The sequence below is a fragment of the Charadrius vociferus genome, unplaced genomic scaffold (genome assembly GCF_000708025.1).
Source record: "Charadrius vociferus isolate BGI_N301 unplaced genomic scaffold, ASM70802v2 scaffold142, whole genome shotgun sequence".
In the NCBI taxonomy this organism is placed as follows: domain Eukaryota; kingdom Metazoa; phylum Chordata; class Aves; order Charadriiformes; family Charadriidae; genus Charadrius; species Charadrius vociferus.
The window spans coordinates 155,736-178,055 of NW_009647025.1; the positions used below are offsets into that span (position 1 = coordinate 155,736).

General features: G+C 42.8%; 2 protein-coding genes across 2 annotated transcripts in view; one reads left to right on the forward strand and one right to left on the reverse strand.

Annotated features, from left to right (window-relative positions):
• AGPAT4 (1-acylglycerol-3-phosphate O-acyltransferase 4) overlaps positions 1-11,538 on the forward strand; it is a 68,193-nt gene extending 56,655 nt beyond the window's left edge. Inside the window, exons 6-7 of the mRNA XM_009895531.1 lie at positions 2,501-2,699; positions 11,447-11,538. Coding sequence (XP_009893833.1) covers positions 2,501-2,699; positions 11,447-11,538 — 291 coding nt within the window. The remainder of the gene's footprint in view (positions 1-2,500; positions 2,700-11,446) is intronic.
• A 3,905-nt stretch (positions 11,539-15,443) lies between these two features.
• MAP3K4 (mitogen-activated protein kinase kinase kinase 4) overlaps positions 15,444-22,320 on the reverse strand; it is a gene marked incomplete at its 5' end in the record, with an annotated part of 56,036 nt that continues 49,159 nt past the window's right edge. The window contains 4 exons of the mRNA XM_009895532.1: positions 15,444-15,993; positions 16,982-17,161; positions 17,367-17,473; positions 18,455-18,577. Coding sequence (XP_009893834.1) covers positions 15,973-15,993; positions 16,982-17,161; positions 17,367-17,473; positions 18,455-18,577 — 431 coding nt within the window. The remainder of the gene's footprint in view (positions 15,994-16,981; positions 17,162-17,366; positions 17,474-18,454; positions 18,578-22,320) is intronic.

A 22,320-nucleotide genomic window follows, 5' to 3' on the forward strand; every position in this document is an offset into this window, starting at 1 on the left:
AAACACTTCCTTTGACTTCAGCAATGACCAGGTTGAGCATCAATCATAGTGCCTGGTCTGACGAGGGACTGTTTAATAGTCACAACTCTGTTAGCCCTTGCATGTATGATTTCTTTTTTCACATCCTTACAGCCTCAGTGCCTGAAATAGAAGTTCTGCTTGAGAGTCTTAATTTCCATTGAAAGGAAAGTGAGCTTCTAACTCTTCTCACTTGTAAGAGAAGCATGGAAAAGAGGGCATGAAAATACATGCTGAAATGCCACAGGGAATTAGAAAAGCATAACTGAAGAGGGGAAGTGTATAGAACTCCAGTGTTTGCTAACAAAGGATATATTTTTGGATACTTATTCTTTGTGGGCTTCCTCATGAAAGGGTGGTGGCATACCCCTGCAGTCAGACCTCCCTGGTGGGAGCAGGGAAGGATAATCCACTTACGTCTCACAAGATAACGGATGTTCCCTGGTTTCCACCCACTGCATTATCCACCCCCCTGTCTGAAGTAACCCAGATTTGGTGGGACCATTAGAGGGAGCATATTTTTATGTCTGAATATGAGACTTGGGTGGGTGGGATTTATTACAAACTGAAAACAAGCTCTGTATGCAGGGGAGTAAAAGGAAATTAATTTGAGGGAGCTGACTGAGTGAAATTTTGAGGTACATCATGGGTTTAAATGCTGACTTGAGCTTTTGATGGGTACCATAGGCACCCTTGCAAAAGCTTAGAAGACGGATCAGCCCACAGATCTCTTCTGCAAGGAATGTGAATGTTTTTAAGGGTAAGGTATCGTAACTGAATTGAAGAGCTATTTTCCATAATGATGTAAAATGTGTAGTGGAGGTGATGGCACTGACATTGTTTTGCCCGTTGTTTGTTCCTTCCATTTGTCTCAAACCTCTTGGTGAGATGTGGTCAATGGTTTTACTGCCCCTAACACCATGCAGAGCCAACAAAGAGAAAACTGCTGTGCTTGTTTCAAGCGAATCTGTCTTGCTGTCTGTAGTAATAGGCCCCCTAATGGTGATACCAGTAATAGTCAGAAATTCTTAACTTTTCTGTGTAATACTAGTGTTTAGAAACGTAATTATATATAGTAGAATTCAATTTACTGATGATTAGTAGCTCTGTGTTAAACCAGTCATAAACCAAAATCCTCAAGGCACTGTGAAGGAAACTTCATACACTGTGTAATTTGTTGAAGACAGCTAATTAATTTGCTGTAATGATCCTAGTACAATTTAGCTCACATGTGCAAAACAGTCATAATTTTTCTAATCTCAATAAAGAGAGCGCAATGCTTTAATTACTGTGTAATCTCTTAAAAGCTAAATGTTCCCTTTGAAATAGATAAAATGGTAGCAGCCTGTAATTGCTCAAGTTGCCATTAAATAATTAAAGCATTGTCTGTGTCAGCTGGAGTGTAAGTAAATGTAAAATCATAGCATAGTAGAAATAATCTTCTTGTGGTTGATTAGGACAGTCTTGGCTTTGCCAGAATTTTTGGAAACAGTCATGAAGCTTTCCTTTCTTTGAAGAAATTTAGCACCTCTAACTAAATTGAGGCTCATTTATATGTCAGTCTAATTCTGACTTCATTAGTTAACCAGCTTCATGTGATAACACAGATTAATAATCTTTGATTTTGAACCAGAAGGAAGGGTTGTTTTCCCCCACTCCCGTTGGTATCTTGGATTGATCACATAGCTAAAGGCAATGCTGTTCACCCATATGGGCTCTAGAGGAAGGTACTCAATTCTAAGTGTTCTCCGTGCTTTAAAAAACACACACCACAAAACAAAACCACCCAAACCCCACCCCATTATCTTCCTCATATTATACTGAAAGGAAGAGTCCTCTGGTCAGTGAGAGATTCTGAACTGTTTGCATGCTTACCTGTCTGTAGGGAAGTTCAGCACCCAAACTTCCTTCTGTAAGCTTCATGGGAACAGGATGAACAAGACTGTGTCTGTGGATCAAAGCAGACAGGAGGGGGTGGTGTTCTTTGGAGTATGGGACAAGGTGGTGTCTGCTCACCTTTTCTGACAGGGCTGTGGGTGCTGTTTTAGAGCAGTGGTTGGAGAAAACATTAGGGAACAGAGACCTGCTGCTAAACACGTAGCCCAAGGACTTCTCTGGCTTACCAGTAGTATTTGTCCAGCAGCTGTGGCCCTTGCAGGAGCTTCAACAGTGTTGTCTACATTACTGCAGGAGTGTACATCCCCTTACCCTCCTTATTTTACTGGGCTCGTTATACTCTCCAGGCATGCCATTTTTCAGGCTTCTATGTGTGGAAGAAAGAAAGGATGCATGTATCAATGTAAGCTCTTTGGTTTTTTTACTGTGTGTTTGTTGACTTCAAAGTACAAGCTTTCCAGCCATGACTTGGTCTTTGATCTTCCCCTGTGGTGACAAGCGTGCAGAAGGAGGAACATCAAAGTCAGAAATGGCTAGTTTTGTTGGCAGATGGGAATTTAATTGTTGCCCTCCTTTCTTCTACTAGGATGCATTCCAGGAAGAGTACTACCGAACAGGAACCTACCCAGCAGTCCCTATAGTACCACCCCGACGACCGTGGACGCTTTTGAACTGGCTTTTCTGGGCCTTATTGCTGCTATATCCTTTATTCAAGCTGCTCATCAACATGATCAACAGTGGATCATCGCTGACACTGGCTAGTTTTGCATTTGTCATTGTAATGGGTAAGTTTTCTGAAACAGAAAGATTACTTACAGTGTAACTGCCAGACATCATTTATTGAGGCTTACTAAATATAAACATGACTTGTGAAATCAACAGTCCATCTGATTCTATATCCACTTAGGCCTGAAACAGGTTAAATAGATTCTTTTTTTTTTGTTTATTTTTGTGTAGTTGTGTTATTTTTTTATAAGAGCTGCAGACAAAACAGTAACTTTCCAGTGGGTTGCCTACAAGAGGCTTTCTTTTCTTGTCTGCTGTGTTTCTGGGTTGCACTTTGAATGCCTGGAAGAGGTGCTCAAGGCTAATTTATTCTGTTGAGAATTCTTTTATCTAATCATAGTCTGGTACGTCATCCACTGGAAATCTATGAACTTACGATGTAAGGACAGCCTGTTTTGGCCATCTAGTCTGACTTATGTAGCGCAGAGCATAGACTATCACAGGTGATTCCTACAGTTCCTGTTGTAGCTCTGAACTGCCTTTGTTTGTGTTTAAACTAGTATGTTATTTAAGGGGAGGAAGGAAAACAAAACAAGGAGGTGGCCCACAGAAAGGGAGGGAGATCTCATTTGGTGTCCTTCATGGAAGTAAGAACCAGGTCAGTTTGGCAAATAACGTTGTATCTGGGTGTCTGTGCTTTATGGCATATTGAGTGCCTGTTTGAAGAGTAAGTTCCCTTCCAGAATAAGCCATGCATTTGTAAAGCAAATATTTTATATGGCTGCACTGACCATTGCATTTATTTATGTCTTCATCACCTTAATGCCTGTGTATATTACAAACATCCTTTGAAAAAGAAACAGAGCTTCACAGTCCTTCTGGCTTTGAGTGAACTTGGATGCAGAGAATTAGAGTTAGCTTAAAAAGCCATGTCCAAAATAGCAACACAGAGGAAACAGGAAAACATGGAGCATTTTCTTCTCTCGGGAGTGCATTTTTGCTCTCTACCTAGGAAATTTTTCCTAACACATGAATATTTCTTTGCATTCTCAAAAAGTCTGAATCTTGAGCAGGTCCCACACTAGTCTGAGCAAGATGAATTAACTCGTGTCCTTTTGCCCATCTGTGAAGAGCTTGATATGGTAGGCACACAATACTCTTTTCCAGAAAGTGCCCAGCAAATCAAACTCTGCATAAGCTACTGTGGAAGCTTTTTAAAGATAATTGGAGAAGGAAGAATTTGTGTGTTTGTGCATGCGTGCAGGAAATTTGCTTCATGAGGCTTTGGGCTAGAGGAAGGAAAATGAGAGCAAGGATAAGGTCCAACATAATAGTTGGTATGTTAATGTGGGCAACATAGAGGGAAAGGGAGGGGAATCCTGCGCTTTTGTCCTCACCTGGAGAAATTGTTGGTGCTTTTTACCCTGGAAATGTTTTATGTAAAATGTGTGAGAATTTCTTGGAGCAGTGACTACAACTTAAAAGCACTTTTTTTCACCCACCTTACTTGTTGGAAGGCACAAGTCATGCTCCCCCCCCGCCACCTTCTCTGACTAGCATAGGTTGGAAGTAAAGAGTGAGCACCATGGTTGGGGTGTGCTTCTCAGGAACGGGAGGTGTTGGGTTCAAACCCCCTTCAGTTACAGAGAAAGGTCAATTTGTCTCCCCTGTGCTCTAGTTCAAAATGGGTACACAACAGTGGGCGGGATGAGGTATGACAGCATGGCAAGTGCTACGTCCCTGGCAGTAGCACTGAAGAGGGCATTTGTTCTGCCTTTGGAAGAAATGCTGGCATAGTCTGTGTTTGGTACTGAGCTTTGGAATGATGGCCTAATAGGTCACTGAAGCTCAGCCGTTGCAAAATTTTTTAATTTCTCATCTTTCCTTCAGCATTTTCCTCATAATTCAGCTTCTCTGCTCAGTGGGCTGGTTGGTTGGGTACCATTCCAATGTGCCTCATACCTTATGTATCCTCCACAGGGAGCCTCACTGCCTAATTCAGGGTTCTGGATTTTAACCTCAGGGCCAGATGCTTTAATGTTTGGCATTGTGGCATCTGTGATATTTCTGAATTTAGCCCCTATTAGTTTAGTTGAGTGACACCACACCCCCACACTGTAAGTCCAATGCCATCTTGCCATTAGGGGCTTTTACAACTAGGTTACATCTTCTCTCTATCAGGAAGGGAGTGAAAGAACCTGTAAAGAAGAAAAAAAAATGATGCTACTAAGAATGAACAGCAAAAAGCCCTTTTTTTTTCTTTTCTCTTTCTTTTTCTTTTTTCTTTCTTGCTGTCTTAGTCCCCACTTAGTTTTCTTCTGCTTCTAGCCACAAGGAGAGATTAATAAGCAGGCTGATGTAAGTCCTCTTTTGAATGCAGTGATAACCCAAAGGTTCTCAGGTTATTTGTAATGCTAGAGCTAACAGAAAGCTACAGCAGCAGTCAGAATGAACGCATGAGCTCCCAGGCTGCAAAAGCACAGCTGAGGAATGCATTAAAAGTAGTGAGATTAACATCCCACTGCAACGTGCATTGCTCCCCCAATGCACCACATTTGTGGGATGCTACCGGTTGCAGTCCTCTGCAACTTTTGAAAGACCCCTGAGCTTAGCAACAGTTCTGTTCTCACTCTGAATACCTGGTGTGATCAAACCCAAACTGCTTGTAGTTGGCCAGGATTTGTGGTGCAGCAGAAGATGCTACATTGCCTGTAGTAGTGGCTGGGGGCTGGTTTGAATCAGCCAGGCCCCTCTCGGGCTGATGAATAGGCAAAAAGAAAGACGATGATGTCACTTATTAGCGTATAGCAGCCTCATGAAGCTATGAAAGGAAGAGAATCCGTGGGAGTAGAAAGAAGGTCAGCCTTCAGTAAAAACAAACAAAAAGCGGAGCTGGTTTATCCTGGTCACTTAAAAGTGGAGGTGTCATTACTGGCCAAAAGTGCAGTGGTTCGCTTAGTGTGTTAAGTCTATTTCTGTTTTACTATATCCCTTTAAAAGCAATATTATTGCTTGTTGGTAATCACTGGTCTCTTTCTGTGGGAGCATCTAAAAACTTCAGCCCAAGCTGTCACATTGACTTTTGTAGCCAATAGCTGAGTTTCTGTAGCAAGGCCGTTCTCCCCAAACTGTGTTTTATATCCTAAAGGGTATCTCTGTCATGAATGTCCTGGGAGTGACGCAGCCTCTTCTGACAGAGGAACAACCAGTATTTTATTTTGCAGTTGGTCTCCAGCTTTAGGCAAGGTCTCAGGAGTGACTTCTGCAATTGCAGGGAGGTAGTGGTAGATGAACACAAATGTACCTTGGAGCTTGTGACTCTTGGTGGCAGCTGGAACTGTCTGCCTGGCAGATTGAGCTTGTAGCAAAGCAGGGAAGACTGTATACGCTGTCTTTTCCAGTGTGAGCAGTGATTGGTACCTGCTCGCTTAGCAATGTGAAAAGGAAGCTTTTTCTGTAAATCAGAGGGATTTATTTACCATTGTGATCAGGTGATAAAATTGCCTTTTTGCATTGCTCCTAGTAGACCTTTCCCCTCTGTTTGTTAACTGAAGCAGCACACGTAGCTTTGGGATATTATTTTTTTATATGGCAATTTGACAGCTTGCCTAATACTCCAGAACCGGGAAGCTTATTGCAGTCCCTAATAGCCCATTATAAGTAGACTGCTGTTTCTAAAGGCAGATTTCAGTATCTGATAGCATTACCTTTATTAGCATAGGTGCAGATAGCACAATATATTCCTAAACCTTCTGTGACAGGAAAGAGCGGAGGAACTAGGAGGTCCTTTTACCTGCTACCCTCTGGTTTGTTTTCAGTGTCATTTGTCTTTTAGACGGTATCTGCTAATTGTGCTCTCCAGTAAAACACTTACTGGCTTGTAAGTAACTGCTGTTCAGGTGGAAAGAGCCATAAGAGAAATGGTCAAGCTGGAGTGAAAGCAGTGTAATAATCCCTCAGACCCTAATTCTCAGATTCAAGGAATGAATAATCAATATATATATAGCTCTGCTGGTTCAGCTCAAACTCTTTCAGCCCTAAATAAACGATGTCTCTTTTTTGTACTGAGAATGCTGAGCCATCCCCTCTTGTTTTGCTGTGCAGCAGTTGGGCTATTTATACTCATCATAATCATTGCATTGTGCTAATATCTCGCTACCGGTCTGGGAGTGGGAGCCCTTTGTGATACTACTTGAACCAACACAAGGCAGTTCCTGCTCCAGAAGATAAAGGCTGAAGCAGTTTGAGGGACAAAAATCGCTTTTGAAAACTGGCTTCAGTTTCACAGGACACATGGCAAGAGATTTATGTACTTAACTCACAACTGCTATTTAAAACTTGGGGCTGATATTTTGGCGTTAAAGCAGTGAGCGAGTCTGACAAATGCCAGTGTTGGTATTTGACAGTAGCTTCTTTTTTTTCCTCCTTATGCTTACTCAACCTCATTTGGCTCCAAAGAACCCAGTGTTAGGTTGCCTTTCATGTTTTGGTAACTTCTGTTGGAACAACCTTCATGCTCTGGAAGTATTCTATTATAGAGGTGTCAACAGCAATTAAAAGGGGATTATTGGTTCTGTATGCAAAAGATGCGAGGGCTTCTCTTGGCTTTTAAATGAAGAAGTAGCTCTTACATGTCTAATGCTAAAAGCATTAATGGCATCTGGGTTTATGGTGTGGGGCCAACAGTTAAGTATCAGTTAAAGGCAAGAAAAGTATTTCATTTGAACCAAGCGTTAAGTAGTAATGAGCCAGCTTTGATGCTGCAGGAGTTGTTGTACGTCTGCTATACAGTATGTGCACAGTGCTATTACACCTGTTTCCAGGGATCCCAGTACAAACGGTGAGTGAGTCCCTGGTGACTTGAAGGTGTCCAAGTGCGGAACGTGGACCAAAGGGTTGGAGCATGATGTGATCTGGGCAGCGCTACTGTTACAGTAAGTTTTACAAACCGTGTACAGGATTCTGCCTGTGTTGATTCTGCCTGTTGGTGGTGGAGCTGCCAGACAATCTGGTCTTTCAGCCTGGTGCTTAAAACTGGTATGTTTGTTTGTTTTTTTTTTTGTTACTTGCTTGTTTCTTCTCCTTTGAGGTATGTAAGATTGTCCCTCAATGGTAATTTCTGACGTTCGTATTAGCTTTAATTGTACTAATATTCATTTCAATGTGTAGCCTATATAACTCAGGTGTACAGCTGACTATATATGGGAAATTTTGATGCCCCTGCCTGCTGTGCTGCTTATAGCATTTGCTGTGTGGTACAAACCTCAGGTAATAGATGAAGAGAAATTCTGAGGTGTGAGAGAAAAGGTGGAAAACCTCTGCTCTGAGCTAAGGTTTTGCTGAGGGATACGATACTATGTGTGGAGGAGGTGGTTTTCTTGGAACTAACAAATGTTCCAAGAAAGAGATCACATTATTGTTTCTGTCGATTTGTGTTAGCTCAGCCCTTCCTCAGCACCCAGCACTCTGGTGGGCAGAGCAGGTCCTCAGCAATCTCCTGCATCTTTTGGCTGGTGGGTAATGATGGGCAGAAAGATGGCAGGAGTTCACTTACCTTCTGTAGTTTGGCATGGAGCAGTGTAGGGATGCCTTAGCTCATAATTTCTCTCTTCTGCTCTTCTCAGGGTGGGCTTAAACTCTCACAGCTGATTAAGGTAGACACAATTACTGCTTGATCTCCCTTTCTCCCGTTCCTTGTAGTAAAAAAACCCTAGGTTCCTCTTACTATAGGTATATTTAAAACAACAGTGGAATAAATCCTTAAACATGATGGTATCATTGGGGTATGCACTAAGGCTCCAGGAGAGCTGTGAAGGGAGGCAGGCAGTGCAGGGAGAAACCACTGAGGCACCTCAGCACTTATCCCCACTTTGCTTCCACCAGTTTGGCAAAGGTGAGCTGTCCCTTTTCCTTGCACCCTGCCAGGGTGCTGAGGGCTGCAGGGTGAAATGAGGGCAGAAGGGCGGGGACGGCGTCTTCTCCTTTGCTCCCTGGCAGAAAAATAAAAATAATCTGAACTGCTGAACTAAGTATTTTTTGGTGTCCAGGCAGTGGCATTCTTGGAACTGGATGAAATCCCCAATATGCCATGTGGTTGCTGTAACAGCTGCTCTTATTTATGCTCTGTGTCCATCTCCAGATCCTGCTTCTATACCTTCTGGTTAAAATCTTAATGATTTCATGCTTACTGTTATGTTATGATTCCCAAGCTGCAGGCTACATGTTGGATCTTCCTCTTGTCTTCCCTAGCTCATGGCCATTTAAATGTCTGAGATGTTTTTCTTCTCTGTTTGTGAGAGTGAAAGCCTTCACTTGTCCCAGTTGTTTGCATTTTCATTCACGGTCTAATAGTGGAGTGTAAGTGACAGTGAACTCCCTACCAATTATCTCCTTTTCTGGGCTTTTCACTGCACAGCTATCTGCCTGTGAGAGGGCACTGCTTTTCTTGTGCCTCAGCATCCAGAAGACCCAAGGGCAGCCCTGCGGGCAGCCCGGCTTCCCCATTGCACCACTATCTGTTCAGCCATTGCTGTGTCACATTATGTGTGACTCATCTCTATTATCCAATTACCGCTTGCACTTCTAAAAACTGTCAGTTAATTTACTGTCATACTACAAAACATGAGTCTGTAGCCAATTGGTTTGTTTTCAAGTGCCGCTATTTTGAAAGAACAAAATACATAGTGCCTTTCATCCAAGCAAATCAGAGAGAAGAGAATAGCAGAGGTGGGAAGGCAGCTCTAGTCCAAACCCCCAGTTCAGAGCAGGGTCAGCTACAGCAGGTTGCTCAGGGCTGTGTCCCATTGGGTTTTGAATACCTCCAAGAATGGAGACCACAAGCTCCCTGGTCAGCCTGTGCCAGTGTTCAGCCACTCTCACAGTAAAGAACATTTTCTTCATTTTTCCCTCCTCCCATGTTTCAGTTTGTGTCCATTGCCTTCTGTCCTGTCACTGGGCACCACTGAGAAGAGCCCGGCTCCGTCTGCTTTATACCCTCTCTTCAGATATTTATGCACATTGGTAAGATCACACCAAGCTTTTCTTCTCTTCTCCAAGCTGGGAACAGTCCCAGCCTTCTCAGCCTCTCCTCATATGAAAGATGCTCCCTCCGCTCCCTTAAATCATCTCTGTGGCCCTCACTGGTCTCCCTCTACTATGTCCATGTCTGTCTTGTACCAGGGAGCCCAAACTGAACCCAGCACTCCCGATGTGCCTCACCAGTGCTTAGCAGGGTGGGAAGGATCATCTCCCTTGACCTGCTGGAAATACTCTTCCTAATGTAGCCCTGGGCAGCCTTGGCCTCCTTTCCCACAAGGGCATACTGCTGGCATCTACCAGGAAGCCCGCGTTCTTCTCTGCAGAGCTGCTTTCTAGTCTATATCTTCTTAATTAAATAATATATTCAGCTTTTTCAAGTTGCCTGCATTACAGTTACAACATTTGTTCAATAGTCAGTGCTCCACCTCAGAACAGGTTGCTTGAAGCAGAAGAGAGAAATAGCTTTTTTCAAAAGTGATGGTTTTTTTGTGGCTGACGTGGTAGTGCCAGGTTACAGCTGGACAAGCAACTGGTAAAACATAGGGCAGCACTGGTTACCAGCTGACAGCCCTCTCCCATTCCTGTGCTAACGAGCAGCAAATGTCAGGACACAGGGTGTTCTATCAATCAGCTCTGTTGTTGGCAGTTGATCCCTGGTAGTGGTATGAAACCTCAGGATTCTCTTGGTAATCTCAGACTCTGACTTGACCATAAAGAGTCCTTTGGCTGGTGAGGAATCGTTCAGGGTCATCTTAGAGAAATAAAGACAGATGGGAATGAGCCATTTAGAGCACCTCACAGGACTGGGCCTTTTCACCATCAGTCAGCAAGAAATTGGGATTTGGAGGCTGAGGGGAGGTTCGTGGCTTTCTTGGGTTGTTTTTGGAAAAAGCATTCTGAGCAGAGGGAACGTGTTTGTGACTCCCACGTAGGTTTGGACCTGAAAGAAGCATGGCAGTTCTCAAGTTCCCAATACATAGAGTAGCTGAGCAGAAGTTTGGGGAATAATAGATTTTGAGCAGCTGCGCCCCTTTGCAAAAAAAAAAAAAAAAAAAAAAGCTGCAAGGGGAGAGGAAGGGCTAAGGCTAAGATGTGTTTAACTTATGCAGTCATTTCAGGCACTACAAATAAATTATAAAAAAAAGAAGCCCAACATAAATCCCTGTGCATGGTGAATTATTACCATTTAATCAACTATAAAAGTCTTTTAAATTAACCTGGCCTCTTGTATTGGACTGTTTCATGTTAAAAAATGCCACAACTTACTTTTTTTTTGTTGTTTATGAAGATCTGAAGCACCCTTGCACTTGCTTGTGCACTTTCCAGGGATGGGGGCTGCTGAAAGCAGGCAAAATTCCTTTCCCCTGCCACACCTCGCATGCAGATACATTAGCACAGCTTGTCACTCTGCTCCTGGGAGCCAGTGGCCCCAAAGCACCCCCATTTCACAGCCAGCCTTGTGTAAGGTTTAACAGGGTTGGGCACATCATGCCCGTGCTGGTTCCCGTAGCCTCTTCCCTGCTGGTGGGAGAGGACGTGTGTAGCCCGAGGCCAGCAGCCTAGGACATTCCTTAATGCAGGAAGGCTGATGCGGGGTGTGGGGGTGTGCCTTTCAAGGGTGAAATACAGGTAGTACGGGTATGTACCTATAATGCTGTGCTGCTCTAAGGCTGAGAGTGCTGCTCGTCTCTTTCAAACTGCTACACCTCTACAGACCTTCAATCTCTCTCTGCAAGTGGCTTTTAACTTTATTTTATTTATTTTGCAGCTTCTGTTGGTGTCCGATGGATGATAGCCGTTACAGAAATTAACAAGGGCTCCACCTATGGCAACAATGACAATAAGCAGAAACAAAAGTAGTATCTTCAGAGACTGCTTCAATCCAAAGGGAACAAATGCAACTTCGGAAAACTCTTAAGTGCATATCATGGTCCTTCAGGTGAGGTCAGAGGAAGGGTAGGATGAGCAATTGCCATGCATATCTGATTTTGTGCTCCTGTTATTTTTCTCTGGGGGTTTGGGCTGAATGACACGCTTGAAAGATGCACTCCTTTGTATACTCTCTACAACAGGTTTGCATTTGTTTGGTTGGTTTGTTTTCCTATAAAGCGTCTTAAGTTTTGAAGAAAAAAAATAATCCAATGTGCTTGTATGATGAGACTCTACCTGGAAACTAACCAGAGGTGCAGGCTTTATCTTTCTTAACTTGCTCTAAGGAATGGATAAATGTCAGAAGATTGTTACAAGATGATTACAATTGATAGTTGTGTAGATTACACATTACCAGTTTAACAACCATAATCTTTCAATGTTAAATACAGTAAAATGCTCTGCTTGGTTATACCAGTATCGGACTGAAGCAGCTCTACTGAACTGGCAGAACTGCAATAGAGTTTTTCTACATCTAGAACTTATTCCCACAGTGTGCACCACATGGGCCCTTTAGAACTTCAGCCAGACCCCAGCTAAAGGCCCACAGCGTTAGATCGGAGCCTTGCAGTGGCATAACCTGGAGAGGAATTTGGCCTTGTGGCCTGAACAGAGCTACTTTACCCGCTGCCACATCTTCCCCCAGGCAATACATCAGAGGGGCAGCTGAAACCTGTAATTCTTTTGAGAGTAAATGCCATTTATACTTTGGAAAAACTGAGGTAATAAAATTCCTTTCAGCTTTAAACACCAATTAAAATTCTAGGCCTTCCTAACAATGGTGGAAAGAAAACAATTGGGTATGCTGTAACTAAGTAATGTAAAGCGTGCATTAAAAGTTACGCCCCACACCCATACTCTTATGATCCCAATTAATCTGCTTGTCTCTCTTTTCTGATAAATCAGTTTAAATGGTACCTCATAACAGGCAGCCTGAGGCAATACTTAAATTATCTTTTGCTTTTTAGTGGGGAGAAGAGGGGAAGTAGGAGAGAGACCTAGGATAGGGCTGTGGCTTAGAGTGATTTTTTATGGCTGTCTGGACTTGCTTTGACACTCTTCTGAATTAAATAAAACTAGAATCAAGCCCCTTGGGAAAGCTGTTGGTCTGACATCCCTGGTACTGATTCCAGGGCAGCCTCCTCCCGTTTTTAAACTTCAAGCATTAAGGATATGCAAGTTACTAAAAAGAGCCTGTTTAAAAAAAGAAAAAGGAAAAGAGGGGACTTCCAACTACCAGCAATTATGATTGAAAAAAAACCCCAGTCTTTTAAAATCTAAAGGTACTGATGCTGAGCAGCAGGGATTACGACTGGCACTTTCAATGATGGTACATTTTCACTGCACATAGGACTAAACCATGATAGTCTAGGAATGAACAGCCCGTGTGTCTTTCTTTAGAGAAGAAAGCGAGCAGTCAGTTCGAGCAGGTGCTGTAAAAACAATTTCTCTTTTCCTATAACAAAACTGAGGCCAGAAGAAACAGGGGCTGGTACAACAGAGTGTGAATCATTCCATGAAATATGCGTTTGCTGTTCAGCACATCGGGTCATCTAGCAACTAGTCTTTTTAATATGCAGCACCTAAAGAGCAGGTGGAGTAGTGCTTTTAGCATGGGGCAGTAAGTAAAGTTTTTTGAAAGCAGAGGCAGTAAAACATACCTCATGAAGGAAGGAGGGACTAGTTTTGTGGGGCTTTTTTCCCCACCCATCTTGTGCACACATGCGTTCCCTGTGCTCTCAAGCTTTCTGGAATAGGTCATATGATGTCATGAACATAAACACGGGCTTTAGTATAGTTTTTCAACACATGAAATAGAGTGTGAGATCAGGGAATACTGCCATGCTTATAAAGCTCTTCTCTTAATAAAGCACACACCCTGCACCTGTATTTGCTAAAATCTTAACAGTGGAAAACTGAGTATTATAATCTGTAGTAGTGTCTGAAGGTCCAGCTATCCCACAGTGATGCATCAGGCACGTTAGTGAGCCAGGCCTGAAGACACTGTACACAAGACTGAAGATGGGTGGGGGTGGGAGAGAAAAGATCTCTCCAATCCAGCCTTTTACTGTAAACCTTACCGGGCTGATACAGTGGGCTCTTCTCAGACTGGCAGAATGAACCCCACCCGCAGGGATGAGTAGTTCTGAGCAGCAAATACATATTCATGTAGCGATAGAGACTGGCTCTTTCGCCTTTTTAAAGAGCCGCTGATTTAACATGCTGGTAGGGAGACATTTAACATTCCTTCTGAATCTTAGTCCTTTCCTCTCTAACTGCATGCAGTGCCACTTCTCCCAGAGGAAAATACCACACATGTAAATACTTCTGAAAGAGTATTTAGACTATTTCATACCCATTTCCCTGGGATCAACCCTTAGAACAGGCTGAGGGCCGAACACGCCACTCCTGCATCCGTCCTAAGCCCTTCTAGAAGTCCCAGCGCACAAGGACTGCACCGCTGGGCCCTTCCAGCATTCACCGGCAAACAGAGAAAGCTTATTGGTACTTGCCAAAGTTAAACTAGTCCAGTTCGCTGTATTAAAAGAATGACATCTGTCATTAGGAAGCAGTGTTTGCCCCTCCTCCCCACAAGCAACTGTATGTTCTACAACTGCCTTAATAAAAGTAGTTTTAACGTTTGTTTATACAAAAATAAAAAGTATAAAAAACTGGACATGCAGTGAGTTTTCTTTCAGCCGGCAACAATTAGTAACAGTTTACTTTTCACCTTCATCCTGACTCCTAAAAGCCTGTTGTGTACAAGCGTACCTTTAACAAGGCAAATAAGGACACAAACCACAGGGATACTTCTGATATACCGCAACACAAAGCACACAGCAATCGGGGAGGGACTTTTACCTCAGGTACTTTTATAGCCAATAGCTGAGGATGACAACGTACATCCCCTCCTATCATAACTGAAAATAGAGAACTGAAGAGATGGGAAAGTCTTTGTTTAAGTTCAGCACTGTGGTTTTTTGAGAGCCTGGATACACTGCACTGGTGACCTGCACACAGTGAGGCTCGTGCTGTTCTAGATTTAAGTGTCAGCTTTCATGATACCTTCTCAACAGCTCACCCAGCTGCTACAAGCTGCCCCAAACCTGTAACAAACCAAGGATTTCTGGATTAAGAGGACAGACAGGACTTTAGAATAAAGCCAAATATTAAAAGCAAGTTCTCTGCTTTATACGTTACCCATTTTAAAGTCTAAAGCTGTAATGGGAATATGCAAACTGTACTAATGCTTACAATTAACAGTTTTAAGTCATCTGTTTGTAATAGCAAGCCAAACAATCTACCTCGATCAAGCTTTGCAGATCGTTTCTTATAACTAGTAACCATTTCGAACTTCTCTCCATTTTCTGAGACTGATGACGATTAGGGGTAGGGAAATCAAAGTCCAGGATCAGAAAGCCGTTTTAAAAAACGAGCCGTAAGTTCTTGGTTTTGCCAAACAGAACACAAGAATAATCTTAACTGATTCTCCTCTTGGCCACAGAAATGCCACGCAGACCATTCCCTGTTCGCAGTACTCGCATTCAAGAAGAAAGTTATTTCAGACCATGGCTCTGTCCCTTATGTAATAGGTAGCGTCAGGAATTGTATGTCACCTTATTTCCTCAGGTGAAGATGAAGGGGGGAACCTTAATTCTATTATCACTTGTGCAGCGTCAGATGCTTCTTACACATCTTGAACATGACAAAGCCTTGACTATAAGAGCAGCTTATTCCAGTTAGGTTAGCTTAGCAATCTTAAACAAGCATTGAAAAAAGTCTAAAATGTGGCATGACCCCACATATTTTCAGAAGAAAAATCCTTCACCAACAACTCCTAAAATAAACCATTTATTGAGAAAAAACTTTTTTTTTAAAATTTCATTAATCAGCCTTGTGCATAACAAATCTGAAGCTTGCCAAAAACAAATAAACAAAAAACCCAGTAAAAGTTCACAGTCAGTGCACTCAACAAACAGATTAAAAAACAAGGTCCATAACGCCTGATAACACTACAGCATTTTTCTGAACCTAAAGAGTTCAAAAATACTACATATTAACATTACAGTTCTCAATCAAATGAGAAACAGGAGAAAGAACAAAAAAGGTATGGTCCATATACAGTAGTAATGGCACTTTCACTAAAACATGCAGCTTCTTCCAACTTGCGGACACTGTCACATGAGCAACATGTGCCAAGTAAAACATACAGGAGCAGCAGAGAAAGTGACGCTCGTCACTTGTGCAGTCTTCGTAAGTTCAACTTTTATACTGTTTCTCAGCACAGTCTTTATGTAAATATTACATACAGTAGTGATTAAAAGATATCTTGTCAGAATAAAAAAGGCCAGAGATTGAATAACTTCATTCTTCATCTGTGCAAACCTGTGAAGAGGACAAAAGGCAATTAATTCAATTGTCTCCCTATGGCAGCAAGAAGATGACAACAGATCAATTTCTTTAGTACCTTCATTGAACGGAAATGTACCAGGACATCTTTGAAGCTTTCTTCTTTCTCCCTTGTTATACAGAGAATGCATTACAAGTGCTTATATGTGAATACTTGTGTTTCAACTCTCTGTCACCATGCTACTCTTACGTGCCTAAAAAAAGCGTTCTGCCTCTGTGATGGATGGGATCTGGCTACAGCTGCACTGATGAGAGGGATGGGCATGATGATCCCAAACACACTGTTATTGAACCAGAATACCAAAGCGAACAGCTTTATGCTGGAAAATGTGTCAGAATTCAATAACCTACTGTGTTCCTACTTCTTCAAAGAACACACCTAAATTTGTAGCTGTGAATATTTGCCTATACTTAAGCAAAGAATTAAACCAAAGTTCATGCAAGACCTGCAGATTGTTATGCCATCTGCCAGATAAGCATTCAATATGAAGTTGACTTTAAATATGCACTTAAAAGAAAAGCAGACCCTCGCAATGAAGGATAGTGGAGTTCTCAAGCATGTGCTTGTTTGGCTTTTTTGGAGGGGACCCTTATCTCTACCTTATAGGAATCTGTGTGTATGTACTTGCTAAAGTTTTAGGCACGCAGCCCTTCAGATCAATTAACTACCACTGAACTGAAGTTTGATGAGTCTTTTTAATATAAAGATAATGCATCTCAAAACAGTAGTGAAAGTTTATTGCATGGTGTACACCAGGTTCTTTTAGTCAAACGTTTGCTAGCAACATCACATGTGCTTCTGAAAAGTTGCCAAACCTTGTTCTCCAGACAGCATCAACTTGGTAGCTAAGCAGCCTCCCGCCATGCTACAAAGCCCTGCAGCACGGCTGCAAATGATGGAGCCAACTAAAAGCTGTTTCTGATTCCCATCTACAGTCTTTGTAGCCAAAGCCAGGAGACAAACCTTGACAAAAGGATGATCGAGGAGCTGGCTGGCCGTCCACCTCATCTTTGGGTCACTTTCCAGGCAGTGGCAAAGGAAGTCTTTCCCTTCTGGACTCACTTTGTCAGGAATAGGAGGTTTATGACCCATCCCCACTTTATACATGATCTGGAAGTTGTGCTCGTATTCGTGCCAAGGCCTCTGCAACAGGTAACAGTATTGCTAAGAGCAAGGTTTAGCGAGTAGCTCGCTATCCAATGGAGCATATATTTCTGTACCCCCGGAAATTAAAACCACCCCAGTACTTGCAGACTGAAGTATGACAAATTGCTGGGAGCGGGACCAGAATTTGCAGAGAAACTGCTAGGAACAGTTTGCACTCATTCGGTACATGAAACATCCCTACCTTGCCAGTCACCATCTCTATAACAACACAGCCCAGGCTCCAGATGTCCGCTGCACGTCCGTGCCCTTCTCCTTTAGCTCTAGTAATTACTTCTGGAGCCATGTATGCTTTGAAACAACACATATGATGTCATCAGTTCACACAGCAGAAGGAACAGTAAACATTAAGTGATTAACTGGGCAAACCAAATGTTTTTTAACACATCTGCAATGAATTACCACTCAGCTTTTCACAGAATCATGGAATTTTCAGAGTTGGAAGGGTCCTCTAGATATCATCTAGTCCAACTCCCCTGCTAAAGCAGGATTGCCCAGAGCACATTACTCAGGACTGCATCCAGGCAGGTCTTGAAAATCTCCAGAGAAGGGGACTCCACAACCTCCCTGGGCAGCCTGTGCCAGTGCTCTGTCACCCTAACAGTAAAGAAGTTTGTCCATGTATTTGAACGGAACTTCCTATGTTCCAACTTGTGCCCATTTCCCCTCGTCCTGTCACTGGGAACTACTGAAAAGAGTCTCCCTCCATCCTCCTTCAACCCACCCTTCAGATACTTGTAATCAGTTCTGAGGTCTCCCCGCAGCCTTCTCTTCTCCAGGCTAAAGAGTCCCAGCTCTCTCAGCCTTTCCTCATAAGGGAGATGCTCCGATCCCTCAATCATCTTTTCTTGCTAAGCTTTGTCATTTGTTGGCTTCTTGTTCTTTGACACATTTGCAGCATAACTGTCTTTCAGTTTGAAAGGTGATAGTGAAAATGCTGGTACAGCACAAGCTTGAAGGTATTTTCATTTTTTAAAAATAGACTAAGCAGCTGTTCAGTAAGAACAGTACTGTTTCAGTAATGCTGCAGAGAAAGATACAACCCCAGAAAACACAACCTCCAGCACCTTTATAGTGACCAAATACAGTTTCATCTTTCCAGTTCCATCATTCACTGATCATTTCAGCTTCGGGATGTAAAGCACATCTAACTAGCTATGGTAAAATCAAGTTTCCCTGAAACACATCATTTTACTCCAGCCCAGACTTTTGGCAGTGGTATCTTCTCTTATGGTAACTAGCCAAGTATCTGCCCAGCACATGCTGCTTTACCTGCAGTCCCCAAAGTACTGTTCACTTCTCCAGGCATCGTCTGGGTGTTGTTCTTCAGCTTCACTGAGCAGCCAAAGTCTCCTAGTTTAATCAGTCCAGATGAGGTAAGAAAGATGTTGGCTCCTAGGAAACACAACAAAAAGCAGTAACACTTGTTAAACTAGTGCTGAATCGAGGAATGAGGGCATCTCCATATACTCTTGGAAGTTACACAGTAGATAGTAGCTGAATTCACACTTGGGTCTTTACCTGTAGATAAAGCATGGAATATGATAGCATTAGAGATGTTCCCCAAAGGGTACATTCCCGTTAGCCAATGGGATTTTTGCTGGGTTTGATTAACACTAAGTGTACTGGAAGTTGAGAACAAGAAGTGTTCAAAACACAAAGCAGTACTGCAGGCAAACTCATCAGCTTTCCATACATGCTCGTTAGGAGAAAATACTCCTCCAGGAATTTATGAATGCCAGTGCTTATCCTTGTGTGCGTTGCACTGCAAAAAAACACCTGTCCTTAAGGAGCTTCCTGGCAGAGGCCGTTGCTGTGTACCTGCCACTAGCCAGCTTTTCAGTTCTGCTGAGTCAAGACAGATGGTATCATACAGCTGTGTCATCACAGCAGACTTGCAAAATGGAGCTTAATAGCATTTTATTACATGTACAACCAAATGCCCACTCCTATTGTGCTCTACTTCCAGAATAATTGCTGGAGGAGGGCTAGGGTTATAACAGCTGGCTACACTGCCAGCTTACACTAGAAAAAATTTCCCTAGTGTAGCTAAGATCTCCAAGAGGAATCTGTAGTTGGCTTCAAGTCACTTGCTCTACACAACACTGCAACATAAGCCAAGTGGTTTTGATAACCAGTGGTTTTCTTTCATTTAACATCCTGCCAAAAGACGTATTGACAGCCAACAAAAAACAGAAGGAGCTCACTATACATGTCAGGCCAAATCCTGGATTCCGCAAGTATCACAATGAAACCACAAGCTGGTTGCAAGAGTCACCTGGCAGAAATACAGCTTGAGCTGTGATCTCTCATGAGGAAAGAGGAACGGTTTGCACAGAACACAACTGCCCACCTACTCTAGGAGTAGGCAAATGCTGGGGGCTTTGTTACATACAGCCTTTTGCCATGGCACACAGAAGAGTCTTTCAAAAATGGCTCATCTGAATATATAACCTTCAAAAGTTTCTCACTGTTGTTCCACCTTGAACATAGGTCAGCGCAGGAATTCTTGGCTGCTCCTCCTTTGTGTTATGTTCTCTTAGTCAACGACTTTTTCCGGTTAGCATGGCTGGCCATTCCCAAGATGTTAATGGAAAATAAAAAGAATCTTCAAAAAGCTCAAGTCAAAAAAAGAAGGCAGTGCAGGTCAATGATGCCAAAACCCTGCCCGTTTCTCAAAGGGCTTTTCTAACTGCCATGAGAATGCTTGATAACTAAAGCAAGATTTATTTAGTCCAATAGGTGTTACATAGAACTGCACTAGAAAAGGGGGAAGAGAAATCATTAACAGAAATAAATTCCAATCTTTGATTACTGTAAGCCTTTTAGAAGTTCTGAAAGAATTAACTTGCAGTGAATACAACTCTTCTGCATATTGTGTCCATAAGTTTTCCACTCCTGGCATTCAGGTGCCTGCACATACTCGAGATCAGAATTTTTTGGCTGGGTTCTGCAGTTCGCCATCAGAGGGACACACGTGTCCAGAGTCACCCTGCAATCACAGGCACACCTAATGGAGTTGGGTAGACCATCCCTCAGCTCCTTGAATGAAAGAGAATCCAGAAACACACCAAAGCAGCACAAGGCAGCTCGGTGGGACACTAAACATGGGCAATGCATTAGAAGAGTGACAGTTACTCTATCAGCAACTTTTTCCTTTGAACCACTGCCCACAGCTGTTCTTTTCCTAATGATTTTCAAGCAATTACTTGTCATACAGAAGTAGATGCTCCTTGTCATACAGAAATAGGTGCTCTTAGCCCACACAAAGAGCTTAAGAAAAATGGCCATCACTAGCAAACACTTTTACAAGGATGTTTTGGAAACCTATGTTCCCATTCCTCAAGAAAGCAACACGCAAATTTCATGGAAGGCTACAAAGTGATTTCTGGCTACTGCAGCGGGTGGAAACTGGCAGAGTGGAAATGCAACCACCTCTCTTCTGTCTGAATCTAAAGCTATTGTGATTGTTTAATACAGTTCAGAACCTACTTAAAAAGGCCTTTCAAACTCAACTTTGTCCCTTTAAAAAAAAAGTAATGACAATTTAGCATAAATGTTACTATGAAAGCTCCTGTGAACCTTTGTCCTGAAAGTACCTGGAACTGTGAAACGGAACAAAGCAATGAAGCAAAGTTTCACCATGAAGAAAGCGGCAGCACTTGAAGACTCGTGTCACTGACATTTTCTGTCAACTGAATAAGGCTTCCACTGATGCTGAAGCCTCTGTTTTGTAAGCTGTTTGGTCTGAGCTTCAGAGACTAAGACCAAACTCTAGGAGGAGTCTTTAAAAAGGGACTCCTTGTTAGATGAAACCTGCACAGAATCCAGCAGGACGTGGGTAAGAGAACAGGAGACCCAAGAGCAGTACTTTGAGAGTGCTGGATGCTTTTTACCTTTGACAGTTAATGCTACTGGGAATGTAACAGAATTCCTACCATATCTGCATGGTTAATAAGCAAAATAAAACTGGAGACCACGGCTAAAACAGCAAAAAGGCACAACACACCCATCTGTTGCTTCTCTCCTACACATACGCTATCCAAAGCATCTTCATTGGATGTACTTGGCAGAGGCAAGAAGTAGCCCAGTTCTGCACAGCCCTACTGCCATTTATACCACAAGACCTTCTGGGCAAACAAAGAGCAACAGCCAAAAGCCATACCCTTGCTAGAGAAAAGAACAGCTATGGCCCAAAGCATTTAAACTGAAGTTTCACGTCCTGTATCTCTGTACCAAGTCAGCCCCAAATGCAGCACAGTGAAAACTGCACTAGCGTGATATTCCAAAGGTGCTGGTGTAAATACTGTGAGTCCCAGGAGCAGTACCAAAAGCCCCACTGAAGACGGTGGCTTAATTCCACAAAGAGGGACAGCTCACAGGCGTTCCTCAGCCAGTAAAAGAAACAAGCAGGCCACTTTGCTTGTTTGCTGAGTGGCTACCCCTTGCTGAGAAAAATCAGCTTGAGCATGCTCTTTTACTTTAGAAAGTGTGACACGGGCCCGTAGTCATCTGTTGAACAGCCTTCTGTCTCTTGTTGAATGGCCTTCCTTCCCCTGTGCTCATCATGAAGACATGAAGGCAGGAATAGCAGAAATTTTGAGAGCTGACAACAAAGTTAACAACAGTACAATACTTTGATGAAGACTTCCTGGCCTTAAGCATCTCATTCACAGGTTTGATTTACTGAAGCTTCAGACACAATCCCTTCATTTTCTGTATTCATTCTGAAAAGGCAATCCAAGCATTCTGCAGGAATATGCCTTTTTCTCCCCAAGAGAAAGCACCAAGCATGACCTCAGTGATTAATTCTTGTCAATTCAGCACTTGCTAGACCACGCTTGGTGTGCTGTGTCTTGGTGTTGGGCTCCCCAGTACAAGACTGGTGCAAACCCAGCAGAAAGGCATCAAGAGGGCCAGAGGGCCAGTGCACACAAATGCACAAGGAGAGGCTGAGAGATGTGTTTGTTTAGCTTGAAGAAGGGCAGACTGGAGGAGTGTATGTGGAGGGAATTTATTGCTGTTTTCAGCTATGTAATGGGAGGATATCAAGAAGATGGAAATAGACTTTTTACCCAAAGACACACTGTGAAACGATATGGGTCAATGGACACAAACAGCAACCTCTGCAAATTCCA